The sequence below is a fragment of the Echeneis naucrates genome, chromosome 21 (assembly GCF_900963305.1).
Source record: "Echeneis naucrates chromosome 21, fEcheNa1.1, whole genome shotgun sequence".
Lineage (NCBI taxonomy): Eukaryota > Metazoa > Chordata > Actinopteri > Carangiformes > Echeneidae > Echeneis > Echeneis naucrates.
Genome location: NC_042531.1, coordinates 6026518 through 6040323, shown reverse-complemented (window position 1 = coordinate 6040323; position 13806 = coordinate 6026518). Strand labels below are relative to the sequence as shown.

The 13806-nt window shown below is 40.2% G+C and overlaps 1 protein-coding gene across 1 annotated transcript; it reads left to right on the top strand.

Moving 5' to 3' along the window:
- The first annotated feature begins 2819 nt into the window (after positions 1-2819).
- On the top strand, positions 2820-12670 carry tspan7 (tetraspanin 7). Its single transcript, XM_029530149.1, has 8 exons — positions 2820-3078; positions 8534-8722; positions 9035-9109; positions 9201-9296; positions 9805-9960; positions 10188-10271; positions 10548-10633; positions 10897-12670. Exons 1-7 carry the CDS (start codon positions 3013-3015, stop codon positions 10614-10616), a joined length of 735 nt encoding a protein of 244 aa, XP_029386009.1. The 5' UTR covers positions 2820-3012; the 3' UTR covers positions 10617-10633; positions 10897-12670.
- Positions 12671-13806: the final 1136 nt, after the last annotated feature.

Genomic DNA, 13806 nt, shown 5'->3' with positions numbered 1-13806 from the left:
TGAAAATGAATCTGAAAAGCCGGCCTATAAAACAGCATCATAATGTGAGACAAATAAGGATAGATTAAGAGTTTATACTCTTATGTGCAACAGAAGATGTACCCCTAGGCAGCAACAAGCAGCTGTCAGTGTCACAGCATTTCCTAACAAATGCTGAATTGATTTATAAAACCTAAAAGAGAATGTTGGAGATGCGTGAAAAACAATCTTAGATTTTTTTTTCTCCATTTATTTTAATTCTATATTTTAGTTGCTTTCCTTCAGTTGTCTGAAAATTCCTTAAGAAAAGGCATTACATTACAGACTGAACATGACTTGACGGTTGTGTTTTTCAGTGTCAGAAAACTGAAGCAAAAGTGAGAAATGATCTGATATCCCAGAAGAACAAACCTGTTCATGTTTTTGATTCTTGCATGAGGCCCACAGTCTGAAGAACTGTATGTTTGAGCACTTTCAGTGTATTACCTGGAGGAACCTATGTATTTCCTACTGACTGAACACACTTGAAGAACCACTACATCTGTTTAATGTGATAAATTATGTTTGTGTCTGTTTTTGTTGTTTTTATTTTAATGTAGTGTAGTCAAGCTATCGTAACATTATGAATTGTTCCGATGCTGAATTGTTTCTGTATTTCATGAAATTCCATAAATCGGCTACCCCTCTTTTACACTCAGTTTTAGGGAGTTTAGGGTAAATAACTAACATAAATAACTAAATCTTCTTTTATTGTGAAGCATTCCGACCAGTTTCAATTTCATAATATAGCTCTAAAATACTATTGATATTTTTAGTGTGAAAGTTGTTGGGGTTTTTTTGTTTGTTTGTTTTTTCTTGTTGAAGGAAAAAGCCCCAACTTCTAGTTTGTTGTGGAGACACATCTGTTGACCTTCAAGGTAAGAAATGACTCACTATACTTGAATTCAAGAGGACTGTGAATGAATTAAATCTGAATAAATGATTCATATGTGGATTTGTCTCTGCATATTTGAAACAGATGGATGCAGCATCATTAATAAATAAATGAATACACTCTGTCCTATTATTCAGGCTGTCTATACTGGTCGTTAATTGTTCTCTGCCCACTTTATATCCTCCATGAACGTCATTGTTCCGATTTTTCTGAGATGCTTTCTGTCACTTTGCTGTATTGTTTGTTTTCTTGTTTTGTTTTTTGTTTTTTTGCTCCTGTATTATTAACTCCTACATCTTTTTTTTCTAGGTCAGAAAATGCATTAGACGTTTGCTTATTATTTTTCAAATGTATATTTCAGAGCACTCTTTAGTGTTTTGGTGCTTAAATGATCTATCCCTCTCCGCTGTTTGTTGTTTGATTAATTTAAACCAGATTTTACAGCAGGTGGAGGTGGCTTCATTGTCAAATAGACAACAAATTTTTCACAGCATTGTGTTGTAAGCTGTTTTTTATTTTATTTTATTTTTTTTACCCCATGAGCCTTTAATGAAACCCAATTCTTCATCAAAATAACACCTGCGGTTGAGCATCCCAGTATTACTCCAGAATTACGTTGTGTTTGACACTTCTGACTGCTGCAGACTACTCTGTTGTGAACGGCAGTGTCCAGATTTTGATGTTTGTAACGTACCTCTGTAATTAACATAAGCTATCCATCAGAAGTGAGAGCAACTCGGGGATTCTTGCAGAGGTAAGACTTGGATGTAAGTAGTTTTACAGGTTTGTGTTATATTTCTCTCTACAGTGAGTGACAATGGGGGTAAAGCAATCAACATAAAATTATTCGTGTCATGTTTTTGTTCGACAGAAGGCTTGTTTTGTCTTCACATCTCTGAGCCTTGTTTGAGTTATTTCTGCATATCAACTAGTGGTGAAATTACATACCTGCCCAAGAAGCAATGAGTAGCTTTCAAAACACAAAAATTTCCCCACATATTTCTTTCTAAATTGATGTACTGTCCACCTACTTCAAGCTGATTTTTGGCACTTCATTACGGAATCCATTATTTTATTTCAAAGTGGACATGCTAAAGTGCAGGGCTCTAAGAAAAGTACCTGGAACTACTTTCTGTCTTTAATATTTTTTCAAAGCAGTGCATGGTCAAGTGTTAGCCAGGGTCAGGCACCTTTTTAAGATAAATCCAGACACAGGACCTGAAAAAATTATACAAAAAAAACCCCATACAGTCTGTAGCACAAAAAATGTCCAATTGAGTTTTTTTTATTCTGATAATTGAAATGTTTAAATGTTCAGATGATCATTTTAATTATTTTAAATTCCAATAATTTTTTGTTTGTTTTTTTTTAAGGTTGTCATCTGTTTCTTATAGATTAAGTATCTCAAAGGGAAGTTCTTTTCACACAGGGATGAACTGATCAGATCAGATGGATTTGGAGCTTGGAGCTGCTCCACAGTTGCCTCCTTGGCAGTAACTGACTCCATTAACTCAGGTAATCCACTTATGGTCAAAGAAATGTGGACATGTCTGTTTGTAACAAACAGAACAGAAACTGACTTTGTACCAGGCTGTATTAACACTGTAACATTTCGTTGTTGTTGTAAAACAGCAGCATTTTCACATGAATCCCAAGTGAAAGCAAATTCATGTGGTCATTCAAGGAACTGCAATTTCAGCCACTTGGTTATTTTCATGCCCCTGAAGCCTGTGGTCAGGGATAATGATGATCTTCACGCTCCAAACAAAGACATACATTTAAACCATCTTATGCAAACCGGGATTATTAAATTACGTGAAATAAATCAATTCAACAGCCGAAACGTGTCATGTGCCCGGGGGGTGCCCAAACTTTTGCGCCACAAGTGCACCAACATATAAAAGCAGCCGTCCAGCTGGTGATGTGATCAGTGTTGGGGCGGTTGTGTGTCTGTGTGTTTTTTTGTGTTGCAGGGTCACCGCTCAGGATCCTTCGGCTGCTCTGGTGCGTTTTTTGCTCCAGTGACGCTGCAGCACGACGGCTCGCAGAGACGCTTCATTTTCTCTCCCTCAGCTGTTTGTCATCACACCGAGCCCACAATGGAGACCAAGCCGGTGATCACCTGCCTGAAAACCCTGCTGATCGTTTACTCCTTCGTCTTCTGGGTAAGCAAAGTGGCTCCTCTGTGTTATTTACCAAAAAAAAAAACAATCGGAATCCATCCAGATGCGCCGCTGTGTTTTTTTTTTTTTTTTTTTTTCTGTGGTGGTTGTGTGTGATGAAGGGCTGGATACATCCATCATCATCATCATCATCACCATCGGGGGGATTATGGTGTTTTAAAGCCTAAATATCAGTGGGACTCGCCCTACGACGTCTCTTCTATGCGCTTAAACAAACGCATTTTGTCGCCTCCCATTATGTAAGTTGTGTTAAGGTTACACACATTCTGGCTGCTGGGCGTCAGCGCATCGGGGTTGTAGTGAGGAAGAGGCGGGGAGGGCTGCTCATGTCACCGCAAAGACTGAGCCCCACATGCGGGGCCTGGTCTGTCTGATGGAGGCCCGTTTAAAGCCCATTTTCACCATCTACTCCACATTTGGGTCCGTTTCTACAGCTTCTTAAAGGGACCTTCCTCCATCTGTATCAGCCCTGTGACACATTCCCTCAGTGTGTCATTCAGTCTGCTACAGTCTGTTCCTCCACCACATCTCTGAACTAAATGTTTTAAAAAGGAAATTCACGTGTAATAAACAGATTTTTGCATTAAATAAACCATCTTCTCAGCAGGCTAGATTTAAAAAGCTGCTTTCTCCTTATTGCACGAGGAATGCTCTCAAAATGCATGTTGTATAAATATTATATGCATCCTCAGTATTAGGGGTCATGTAAAATTCATTTTCTGTAGGAGCAGTAGTGAATGCAGGACTGGAGTCAGTGGTAGATAGATTGGTGATCCGCTGTGCATCAGTCGCTCTATGTGGCCAATGTGGTGTTAAATGAAACAGCATCACGCTGTCAGGAAACTGCAACACAAGTAGAAGTTCCAATGTTCAGCATCCTAGACGAAGCTTTTTCAGAGCTGTACAAAAGTGTGAAATGTCCTGAGTGACTTTCCCCTGATTCCTGCAGGAACACAAAAGAAAACACTAGATCACGACTCAATTAGTATTACAGCAAATACATAATGTAAACTCTAAATTCAGCTAATGTTTAGACTGCTTTTATGGTTTCCCTCTTCGGCTCTGTACTTTTCGTTGGTATTACACAGTGAAATATGAAAGGCGGTTGCAGCCAGGAATGTTAATTGAGTGGAGAACGCTTACAAATTACCATCACTATTAATACGGACAAGATAACATACATGTCTTTTTTTTTTTTTTTTTTTTGTGCGACCAAGACCCAAAGATGCTCAGTTTACTTTAATGTGAGAGACAACAGAAAGCAGAAAAGATCTGGGCATTTTGTTTCATAAATAACATTTCTTAACCTCTAAAATACCTAAATATTCGATTGCCTGTGGAATCCAGGGAATAATACATAAGATTATTTGATTATTTTCGTTGTCTGAATATGGAACTGTCGTTGTGGGGTTGTATTGTACTGCAGTTAGTTGAAAGTGGGGAATATTTTCATTACGGTTAATCTGCAGAATGATTTCTCAAATGATAAATTAATAACATTGTGTGTAAACAGTGAACTCTTTCCCTCCTCCTCAGCTAACATTGACAATGTGCATATTTTGTCTGGCCAATGAACCTAAAAGTGACTTTTTAGTTTTGAATAATGCAATGGATAGTAAAGAAGTAACTCCCGTTGGAGAAGCTGAATCTACTCTGAGCAACAATTTTCAAATATTTCATAATTTCACTGATGCCATGTTTCAGCCTGCAAAGGATTCATCAAGCAAGCAATCATAAGTACAACGAGGAGGTTTTTCACTGTACACAAGCTGCCCCTCTGGGTGTTTTGTCAAGGCGCTGCAAAGCTTTGTTGTGATTGAATTCATAAAAAGTTATGCTCCCAATGCGAAGCAAGCCGTACATAACAACCGTCGTTTATAGAGCAGACTCTGCCGATCTTTTCACTGTAATTAAGGCTCTTTGTAAGAAGCGTCCTCAGGATTTGAGCCAGCAGATTACCCCAACCACTACTCAAGCCAAATACATTTGGTTGAGACTGCTTCCAGTTTTGGAATAAATTACTTTGAGATGAAGTTGTGAAGTGATGAGTGAAATGGCGTCTTTTGTGTGTGTTGTTTTTTTTTTTTTTTTTTTTTTTTTCAGCGGTTTGGAAGTGCTTCTCTTTACTTTTTAATTACCAGCTTCAAATATGATCTTCCATCCGTGGAAGCAGCACAATGAATCTAAGGCCACATACTGGCCAAGCTAAGATCAACAGTGGGGCTGAATTTAGTACCTTTTTGACCACACTTGTGAGTTCTGCTCATTCCTGTGTGATAGAAAGCAGCCAGATATGACCAGAGTGAATTATCTAAATGGAACATGTGGAAGAGGTTTATGTCTATAATATGTTTAGGACCTGAGGAGTGCTTTCTCTGTTTTGGCTACATTCACCCTGAACTGTGGGAAATGAAAATAGCTTATGATACTTGGCCATGAACAAAACTGGACAGGAATCGGCCCCTCAGTTAAGAGCTGTGCTGTGTGTCCTGCTCTGCAGACATGTGTCTGTGTCATAGATATGAACTTTTATATTTAGGCAGGATTGGATGGTCCTTCAGCCCTCCCGTACATCTAAAGCATCAAGTTACAGATGTCTGACGCGCAGGCGTGTCTCACAGATCACTGGCTCTGGAGAGGGCACTGGCACCGAGTACGGAGCGGGAGAGGTGGCTCAGCGTGAGGCCTCGGTGTCACTGTCATCGACTTGTCGTGGCAAATAATGTCTTAAGTGTGAATATCCATGGTGCCGTACTCTTCACACAGGACGGTAAAATGCAGAGCAGGTGGCTGAGTGGTGCGTTGTGTCCTTGCCAGCATATTTTATCATCACACCTTCTGTTTCTTTATTGGGCCCGGGTGGGAGGAGGAGGAGGGAAGAGGGATGACCTGTTTTAAACTCTGTGCTGTAACCAGGGTGGCTGGCCAGGCATTGAATTTCAAACAAAACGTGCAAGAGGAGGAGGAAGAGGACGAAAAGGAGGAGGGCTGTTTGGAATTCAGCAACAGACATGAAGTCAAGATGACTTGTCCCTGCTCCTCAGACTTGATTTCCCTATTGGTTTTAAAATGAACACTTAAGTATTGAGGAGATGATCCTTTATTTGTATGTGGCAGCAAATATGAGGGTGGAAGTCATTTTGTTGCTGATGGTGCCGGCCGTAAACACTAAGTATATAGCCATAAAGAGGACTGTTCTCTGAAATGTCTTCTCACAGTGTTAGAATCACTGTTAATAAAAACATTAATGACAAATCTAATCATCAGCCTGCAGTCCTTCACTTCAGCTGGGCCGCAGCTGAAGGATGGGCACTAAACGATACTAAATGGATTATCTGGGCTGGTGAGCAGACAAATCACAATATTCTTAACATTTCTCAGAATTTTACAGACACAATAGTGATTTATTTTATCCAGAAAATCGCCGGTTCTTCCATCCACTCTTTTCACTGAAGTCTACTGATTTGCCACAGACTTCATAAGGTTTGGCAATGAGGCGACATAAACTGTGAGATGGTGAATATTTTGGCACCATCAGAAATTTTCACATACCATTTGTAGCTCATTACTGGTGTAACATCCATATATATTGTTTCAAGCTCCAGTTTTCATTCGAGTGCTTTACACGCAGTACAAAGAGCAGCTGAAAGCTGACATGATCTACAGAATGTCATGTTTAAAATCAGCACTGGGAGGCCTATCCAAACTGTCATCTGAGCTCATAACAGCACTGCAAGTACAACAGGATGCAGATTCAGATAAGGAGACAACAAATACATTAAACAGACAACTCCTAAGATGATATTAAGTAGAAAATAATGGCTCTCTCTTCTTTCAATGTTGTTGAGCTCCATCAAATGTTGTGTATCTCTTGAGGGTTTATCTACCCACAAGCCATCAATACATGTTTTTATAGGTTTTTCTTACATAATAGAAACAACACAGCAACATGTTTAAGTCATAAACACAAAATAAAAAGATTAATAGTGTCATGGGAAACAAGTGGGCATCAGTTCTGATCGATAAAATTACATCTTTAAAAGAATTGCAGGGATTTCAAAAATGTACTCATCTTTGTTTAAGTTTTTATCTGGGAAGGCAGAGTGAGGATGACATGCTCTTAGATACCACGTGAAAAATTTTATGGTTTTTCTCTTTTCCGCGATAGTAAAATGAATGTTTGTGTTTTTTTAACTGTTGCTCGGTCACCAAAACAACCTCAAACAATTCAGTGAAAATGAAATGAATCCCCGGCTACCGACTCCGAGCTAGCATGTCTGTTCAGACAGCAACAGCCAGTCAGTGTGTTTTCTCGCTTCCACCTTTCTTATCATCCCTCCCTCAACTGAGACTCGTTGTCCTCTCCTACCATTGTGTTGATAGGGAAATCCACGTGTGGATGATTTCATGAGCCGCCATGAAGTTCAGTCGTGTAACACTGCAGCTGCAGAGCAGCAGAAGGTCTCATTGCATTTAAGTACAAGAGAACTTTTAATTAAGGAATGCAGCCAAACTCAGATTTGTCACAGTGAAAAACCTTTGCCACATCCTGTTTACTCACATCCTGCCAACAAAGCAAAGTGTAGATGTTAACACTCTCATTAACCTGCAGACTGATTTCAGACGTCAAACTCTATGCTAATATGTATATATATTTTTTTATTACGGTGAATCACTGCTTCATTATTATGCACATGGCATCAGGCTCGAGGAGATTGTTGACTAAAAGAGGGAGCTTTTCTTCGCTGCTGTCAGGCGTGTTGGCTTGTTTCCTGCTGAGCGCTGAGTGTATTCTTCTCATCACTTTTAGCAGTTACAAGGTGAACGGAGACATTTTGTACAGACAGCTCGCTCTCTGTAGTCAGAGGGCGTGGCAACAGGACGGCGAGCAGCCTCCTCTTGGAAGTGAGCAGGTTGGGCTGATGAGTTGGCCCTTGCTCGAGTCAGATCATCAGCAGCCGTTCCACACCCTGCTCTCTTTCCGATGCCAGTAAGACATACCCAGCTGAGACACACGGCGCTTCAGCTGCCTCGAACAGCACGCTCTTTTATCCGCAGCCTTCATTTGAAATGCTAAGAGAGGAGCAACAGGAAGACGCGTCTCGCCTCAGATCAAAGAGCTTCTTTGATTTGTCCTCTTTCTTTTTGTTTCTCTCCTTCTGTCTGTGAGTGCAGGCATATTCATAAAGGAGGTGATCGCTATCCCGCACTCCTGATACATCTGTGTCTTCTGTCTGCCATCTCCTCCTCCTTACTCTAATTGCTCTCCTTTCTTGTTCCACCTTGATCCCCCCCCCACCGCCACGCGCTGCTAAAACACAGCCATTGTAGTGTTGCAGAAATACAGAGATAAGGGCCCGTTCCCTGCTTTGATTCTGTTCCTGTGCTCACTCTTTCTCTCTCTGTTACATCCTTCTCTCCAACCCTCGTCCTCTAGATAACAGGAGCCATTCTGCTGGCAGTGGGAGTATGGGGGAAGTTGATGCTGGGCCCGTACATTTCTCTGATCGCAGACAACTCCACCAACGCTCCGTACGTCCTCATTGGCACCGGGACTGTCATCATCGTTTTTGGCCTGTTTGGATGCTTCGCCACCTGCAGAGGAAGCCCATGGATGCTGAAGCTGGTGAGAGGCCGTCGGGGGAGGGCCAGAGTGTTCCGCTGCAGTCAGGCAGAATAGACCTGGAGAAGCTGATTAATTAGCCTCTGCTCATATGATAAAGGGAATAATGGCTGACCTCTATCACGCAGACAGGGATCAGAAATCCAATAGATGCTGCACAGACTTTGTTCGGTTAATGTTGGTCAAGTGGGTGTGCTGGAGCATGTCTGAGTGTGTGTCTGTGTGTGTGTATACAAACATAGGCAAATGATGCACACCGGGGCAAAAGGTTTTCATGCAAACTATACAAATCTCCCTTTTACTTCCTCCCTTTAGTACGCCATGTTTCTGTCCCTGGTCTTCCTCGCTGAGTTAGTGGCTGGGATCTCTGGATTTGTGTTTCGCCACGAGGTCAGCACGTAGTTCACCATGTGGCAACTTCATAACTGTAACACAAAACCACCAGAGCTCTCTGACGCTGTTAACATGCATGTTTGTGCAGATAAAGGGAACCTTTCACAGGACGTACACTGACGCAGTCCTGAACTACAATGCCGAGGATGAGGCGAGTCGTGCTGTTGACAACTTGCAACACAAAGTAAGTCTTTGTGATCAACTGGGCGCTAAACACAAAATCATAAACTTTTCTTCCCCATCAATAAAGGTGGCAATATTCTGTGTTTCTTTTTGACTGTCAACAAATTCAATTAAAACATTAAACCAACTATGAATTTATTCCACTGCTAATACTTTATCTGTAGCTAAAGTCTGATGTGTTGATTGATTTGTATTTGTTTGTGTCCACTGTTGCTCAAACACACCAATGATGTGCTCCTTCACTGCATTTCTTTAAATGTCATAATTACTCAACAGTACTCTAAATAATTAACGGTCTTCAGCTGAAAACAGACGCGACACTGAATGTTCAATGTCTTCAGTTACTGCCTTTTTAGAAAATAAAGCTTTATCTTCATTTGGAGCAAATGGGCTTTGGTCCTAAGTGCCACATAAAAGGCAATATTGTTGTAAATAAATATATGCACAGATATGTAACTGTGAATTTGAATTTGTCTTCGGTTCTTCCTCTTGAATTGTCTGTTTTTTAGCTGCGTTGCTGTGGAGTGTATAACTACACCAGCTGGTTTGCCAGTATGTATTACCCACCCAACGGTATTCCTGCCAGTTGTTGCTTTAACTCATCTGATTGCAACCCAGAAGACCTCCGCAATAGCACTATAGTCCCGAGCAAGGTGTTCCACCAGGTCAGTGTGTTATTGCATCCTCCTCGTCACCAGTTAGCAGATGACCGTTTGTACATCAGCGAGGTCCTCACACTTTTTTTTTTTTTTTTTTTTTTTTAAAACCATCCTCCTCCTTCGCACACTAACAAACGCCTCAGATACTCTCACACACTCCCATCTTGCCCCTAATTTGTACATTTAACATGTCCCTGTACCCGCTGCGGACTAACCTGCCCCCTGTGTTTCAGGGCTGCTATGAACTGGTCACTTCCTTCATGGAAACCAACATGGCCATTATTGCGGGAGTGACGTTTGGGATCGCCTTCTCGCAGGTGTGTTGTGTGTTAGTTGAGGTGTTTAACAGTGGAGACGCAGATACTGAGAGAGAAAAAAAAAGAAGATCAACAGACACATTTTTGTACTTTTTGTACTGAAAGCTTGGGGATGACGGGAAATTACTTTACAGAAAAATATGCATTCAGTGAGAGACTTTGCAAAAAAATGGACTTAAAACAAAAAAACAAATACTGTACAATTTTTTTTTATTATAATTTTTTTTTAAACCCACACATAAAAAAAAAGAAACCTCTTTTCTGTGTATCTTTCAGCTGATTGGCATGTTGCTGGCTTGCTGTCTGTCCAGGATCATCACAGCCAATCAGTATGAGATGGTTTAGCTGACGTGCCGTGGCAGGTGAGAAACATTCACTGACACATTATCTCAGGAAATCTCTGAGGGAAGCCCTTCTTCATTGGCACAGCCATCCACTTGGACTCAAGGATGGACTGATTTCACAGCAATTATGACTAAATTTAGCACGCATGGTAACCAAAAGAAAGAAAGAAAAAACTAAAAACATGTATTCAATATAAGTCGGGAAAACCAACGACGTAACATGAAACCAGTCAGTGGAGACAAACAACCTGAGGTGGTAACTTTGGTTTCTGTCTTTTTAGGGAGATGAAGAGAAGAAGCAACAAACAGCCTTGACACATTACAAGAGTAAATTCCCGAAACACTATCACACGTCTGAATTGGAATTTACCTCCCTCCGCCTCTCTGCCTGTGACATTAATGTAATATCTTAATGTATCCTATTGTAAAGCACCATTCCTTTACTCACTGCTGTTGCATCAAAGCTTTCTATACCGCACATCACACTGCCGCTTGATGTAGAAGTTGCTCATTATCACATATCTTGGATCAGTACAACCTTCAACGAGCAGGTAGACTGTGGTAGTCTGAGTTTACAGCTGTGTTGGTCTCAGATAAGTGATCGGGCGCAACTTGGCTTCTCAGTTGGACGCAGCATGCTCCATCGATCGTCATCAGAAGGCTACTGCACATCTTTGTACAGAATTACATTACTAAAGTTTGAAAGTAATACTTTAATAGCTAGGTTTAGTTTTGAGTTTGACTTTGCTATCGGTCACCATTGTATATTCCTATGGTTGTGACATTTTGTGAACCGAATGTGTGTACTGAGGATGATATTTTAAATTTATATGAAAACTGAGAAAATTGCAAAGGAAATAATGGGAAGAGAGCTGATTAAGTATTTTTATCTGTAGACAAGGCACAATTTTTTTACATTTAATATTTAATTTACCTTGAAGGTTAAACTTAATTTAGTATCAGTATTAGCTGAAAGCTTTAAGCTAGAACAAGACGGCGTACAGCGAGTGTGACTCTTGCCTCTTTCCTCCCACAGTAACTTAAAATAAGCCAGTTTAACCTGAATTCTCAGATTCTTGATACACACTAAGTTATAATTAAAGCCGATCGATTAGTTTTAGTGTGGAAGAGAAACATATTCAGCACAGAAAACGAACAAATGAGGTTGCACTATAGATTAAAGACCCTGTCACACCAGAAACTGAGAAACTGTCATTTCGCAATCATATTTATCAAATAGATGGATTGGTACAATTAACTTGGATCTCATTATCATCTTTTCTTTTTCTTTTTTTTTTTTTTTTTTTTTTTGATTTATTTTTGAGCTTTTCCCTCTTTACTTTAGTCAGTAACTGACAGAAAGGCCGGCAGGAAACAAGGAGAATGAGAGAGCCAAACCAGTGACGTTGCGATTACATGGAACGTGCTCTAAAGTCCAAACCGCTCGACCACCAGCACTCCAGTCTCGAAGTTTTTGCCCTTTCATGGAGCAGTTTATAGTTTTTGCTATGTAAATGTCAATGTGGGGAAGGCGAAGGTATAAATAATAACATTAACCATGGCTCCATTCCTTTGTGTCCGAGCACAACACCAGGACTCTGAAACTGCCTCCACTAAATGGAATGCTGCCAAAATTTATGTTTTAATTCCACCTGCGCTTTTCCTGCCTGACAACTTAAAATATTTTCCATTAAAATGATCTACAGCTGCTTCTGTCTTGAACTCTCCGTGTATGCCTACCCAGAGTATCAGTTTTCAGCAGGCAGGAAGGCCTGCCATTGGTCATAGACACAGATTCATGTGTTAAGGCCGAACAAAACTGAACTTGAGTATTTGCGCTGAATTCAAATGTAGCAGTTTCAATTATTGGTGTGACTGGGCGTCATCAAGCTCTGAAATATCCCAGTCAACGAGAATCTGTCAGCATGCTGAAAACAACTTAGTTCCCCGGAAAACATTTAGATGGTACAAAGATAGTATTTGTCTTTTCGCTTTGTTTAAAAGTAGCTGACTAAATTCCAAAATGTCACCACTAAGCTTTGAAAAGCTTTTTCTTTTAATGAGTACCTTTTTTTTTTTTTTTTTTTTTTGCTGACCTCTGTTTGGTGTAATGATAACGTGTTTCTGACATCACTGTTGGGTGCCATCACAGCTACAACAACACAAAGATGCTGAATCTGACAGAGGTCAGCAAAGCAGCACGTTTCTACGCTGCGAGGATCAAATCAAACCCTTAAGCTCACCAAACTCCTCTAATGGAAAGCAAAGCCAGCAGCCTGCTACAATGAGAGAAGTCGACATTACAGATTGGCGGGACTTCAACGGTGTTCACCTAGTATTTACAGTATTCTATGTAGTGCATCAACATGCCTCCGTCATCGTCACCGTCTGTAGATATGTATTGGAAATGTAATTTATATGATGTAATGTTTCTCATTCTAATATGCTAATATATATAAATGTTGTGTCAGAGTTTTGATTCTGCACTTTGTGCTGTTAATCTGTATTTGTTTGATAGTTTATAGGAAATGCGCACTGACAAAATAATTGTGGCCAGTGTTTTGTTGAGAGTAATGTGCAACACGTAGCTGTTTCAATTTAGCTCTATGCTCATTATGACTTGGTTGGCATTAAGTTTATAGTTTCACCAGGTTATTTTCTATCGCTCTTTCAGTACGACTGACAGTGTGTGTGATTGTTTTGTTTTTTTTTTTGTTTGTTTTTATTTAACTATCCCCTTTGTGCATGTCTTTCTATTTTATAACAAGCGTGTGTGTTTGCGAGACTGTCTTGATTTTGTGGATCCTCTTGTGTTTGACTTTGGTCAGTATTTGGTTGTGGCTTTTAAAAACCTTATTGCTTCTAACGTTCTAACGCTGTACATTTATTTCGTGAATGTATGTTTTCCAGCACTCTGAAACTTAAATTCCTCTCTCAAGCTGATATTGTTCTGTAAATACTAAATTGTAATACCATCCAGCGTACACATGGGGTCACCAGACACTCAAAAGACTCGCACCATGCTGTCTATTATTGACAAAGTCACCATCAGTGGTCTTACTATCAATAAATATACAAATAATGATTGTGTTCCACGCCTGTTCATTTTGCTATGAGATAGTGTTCTCCCATTTGAAACCTAAAGTGAAATGGCTCTTATTTACCAAACGTGGGTGTAATCACTGTTTGTG

Coding starts and splice junctions, on each gene's coding strand:
- tspan7 (XM_029530149.1), top strand. CDS start 3,013: ATGGAGACCAAGCCGGTGATCACCTGCCTGAAAACCCTGCTGATCGTT. Junction 9,297..9,804: donor TTGACAACTTGCAACACAAA/GTAAGTCTTTGT, acceptor TCTGTTTTTTAG/CTGCGTTGCTGTGGAGTGTA. Junction 9,961..10,187: donor CGAGCAAGGTGTTCCACCAG/GTCAGTGTGTTA, acceptor CCTGTGTTTCAG/GGCTGCTATGAACTGGTCAC.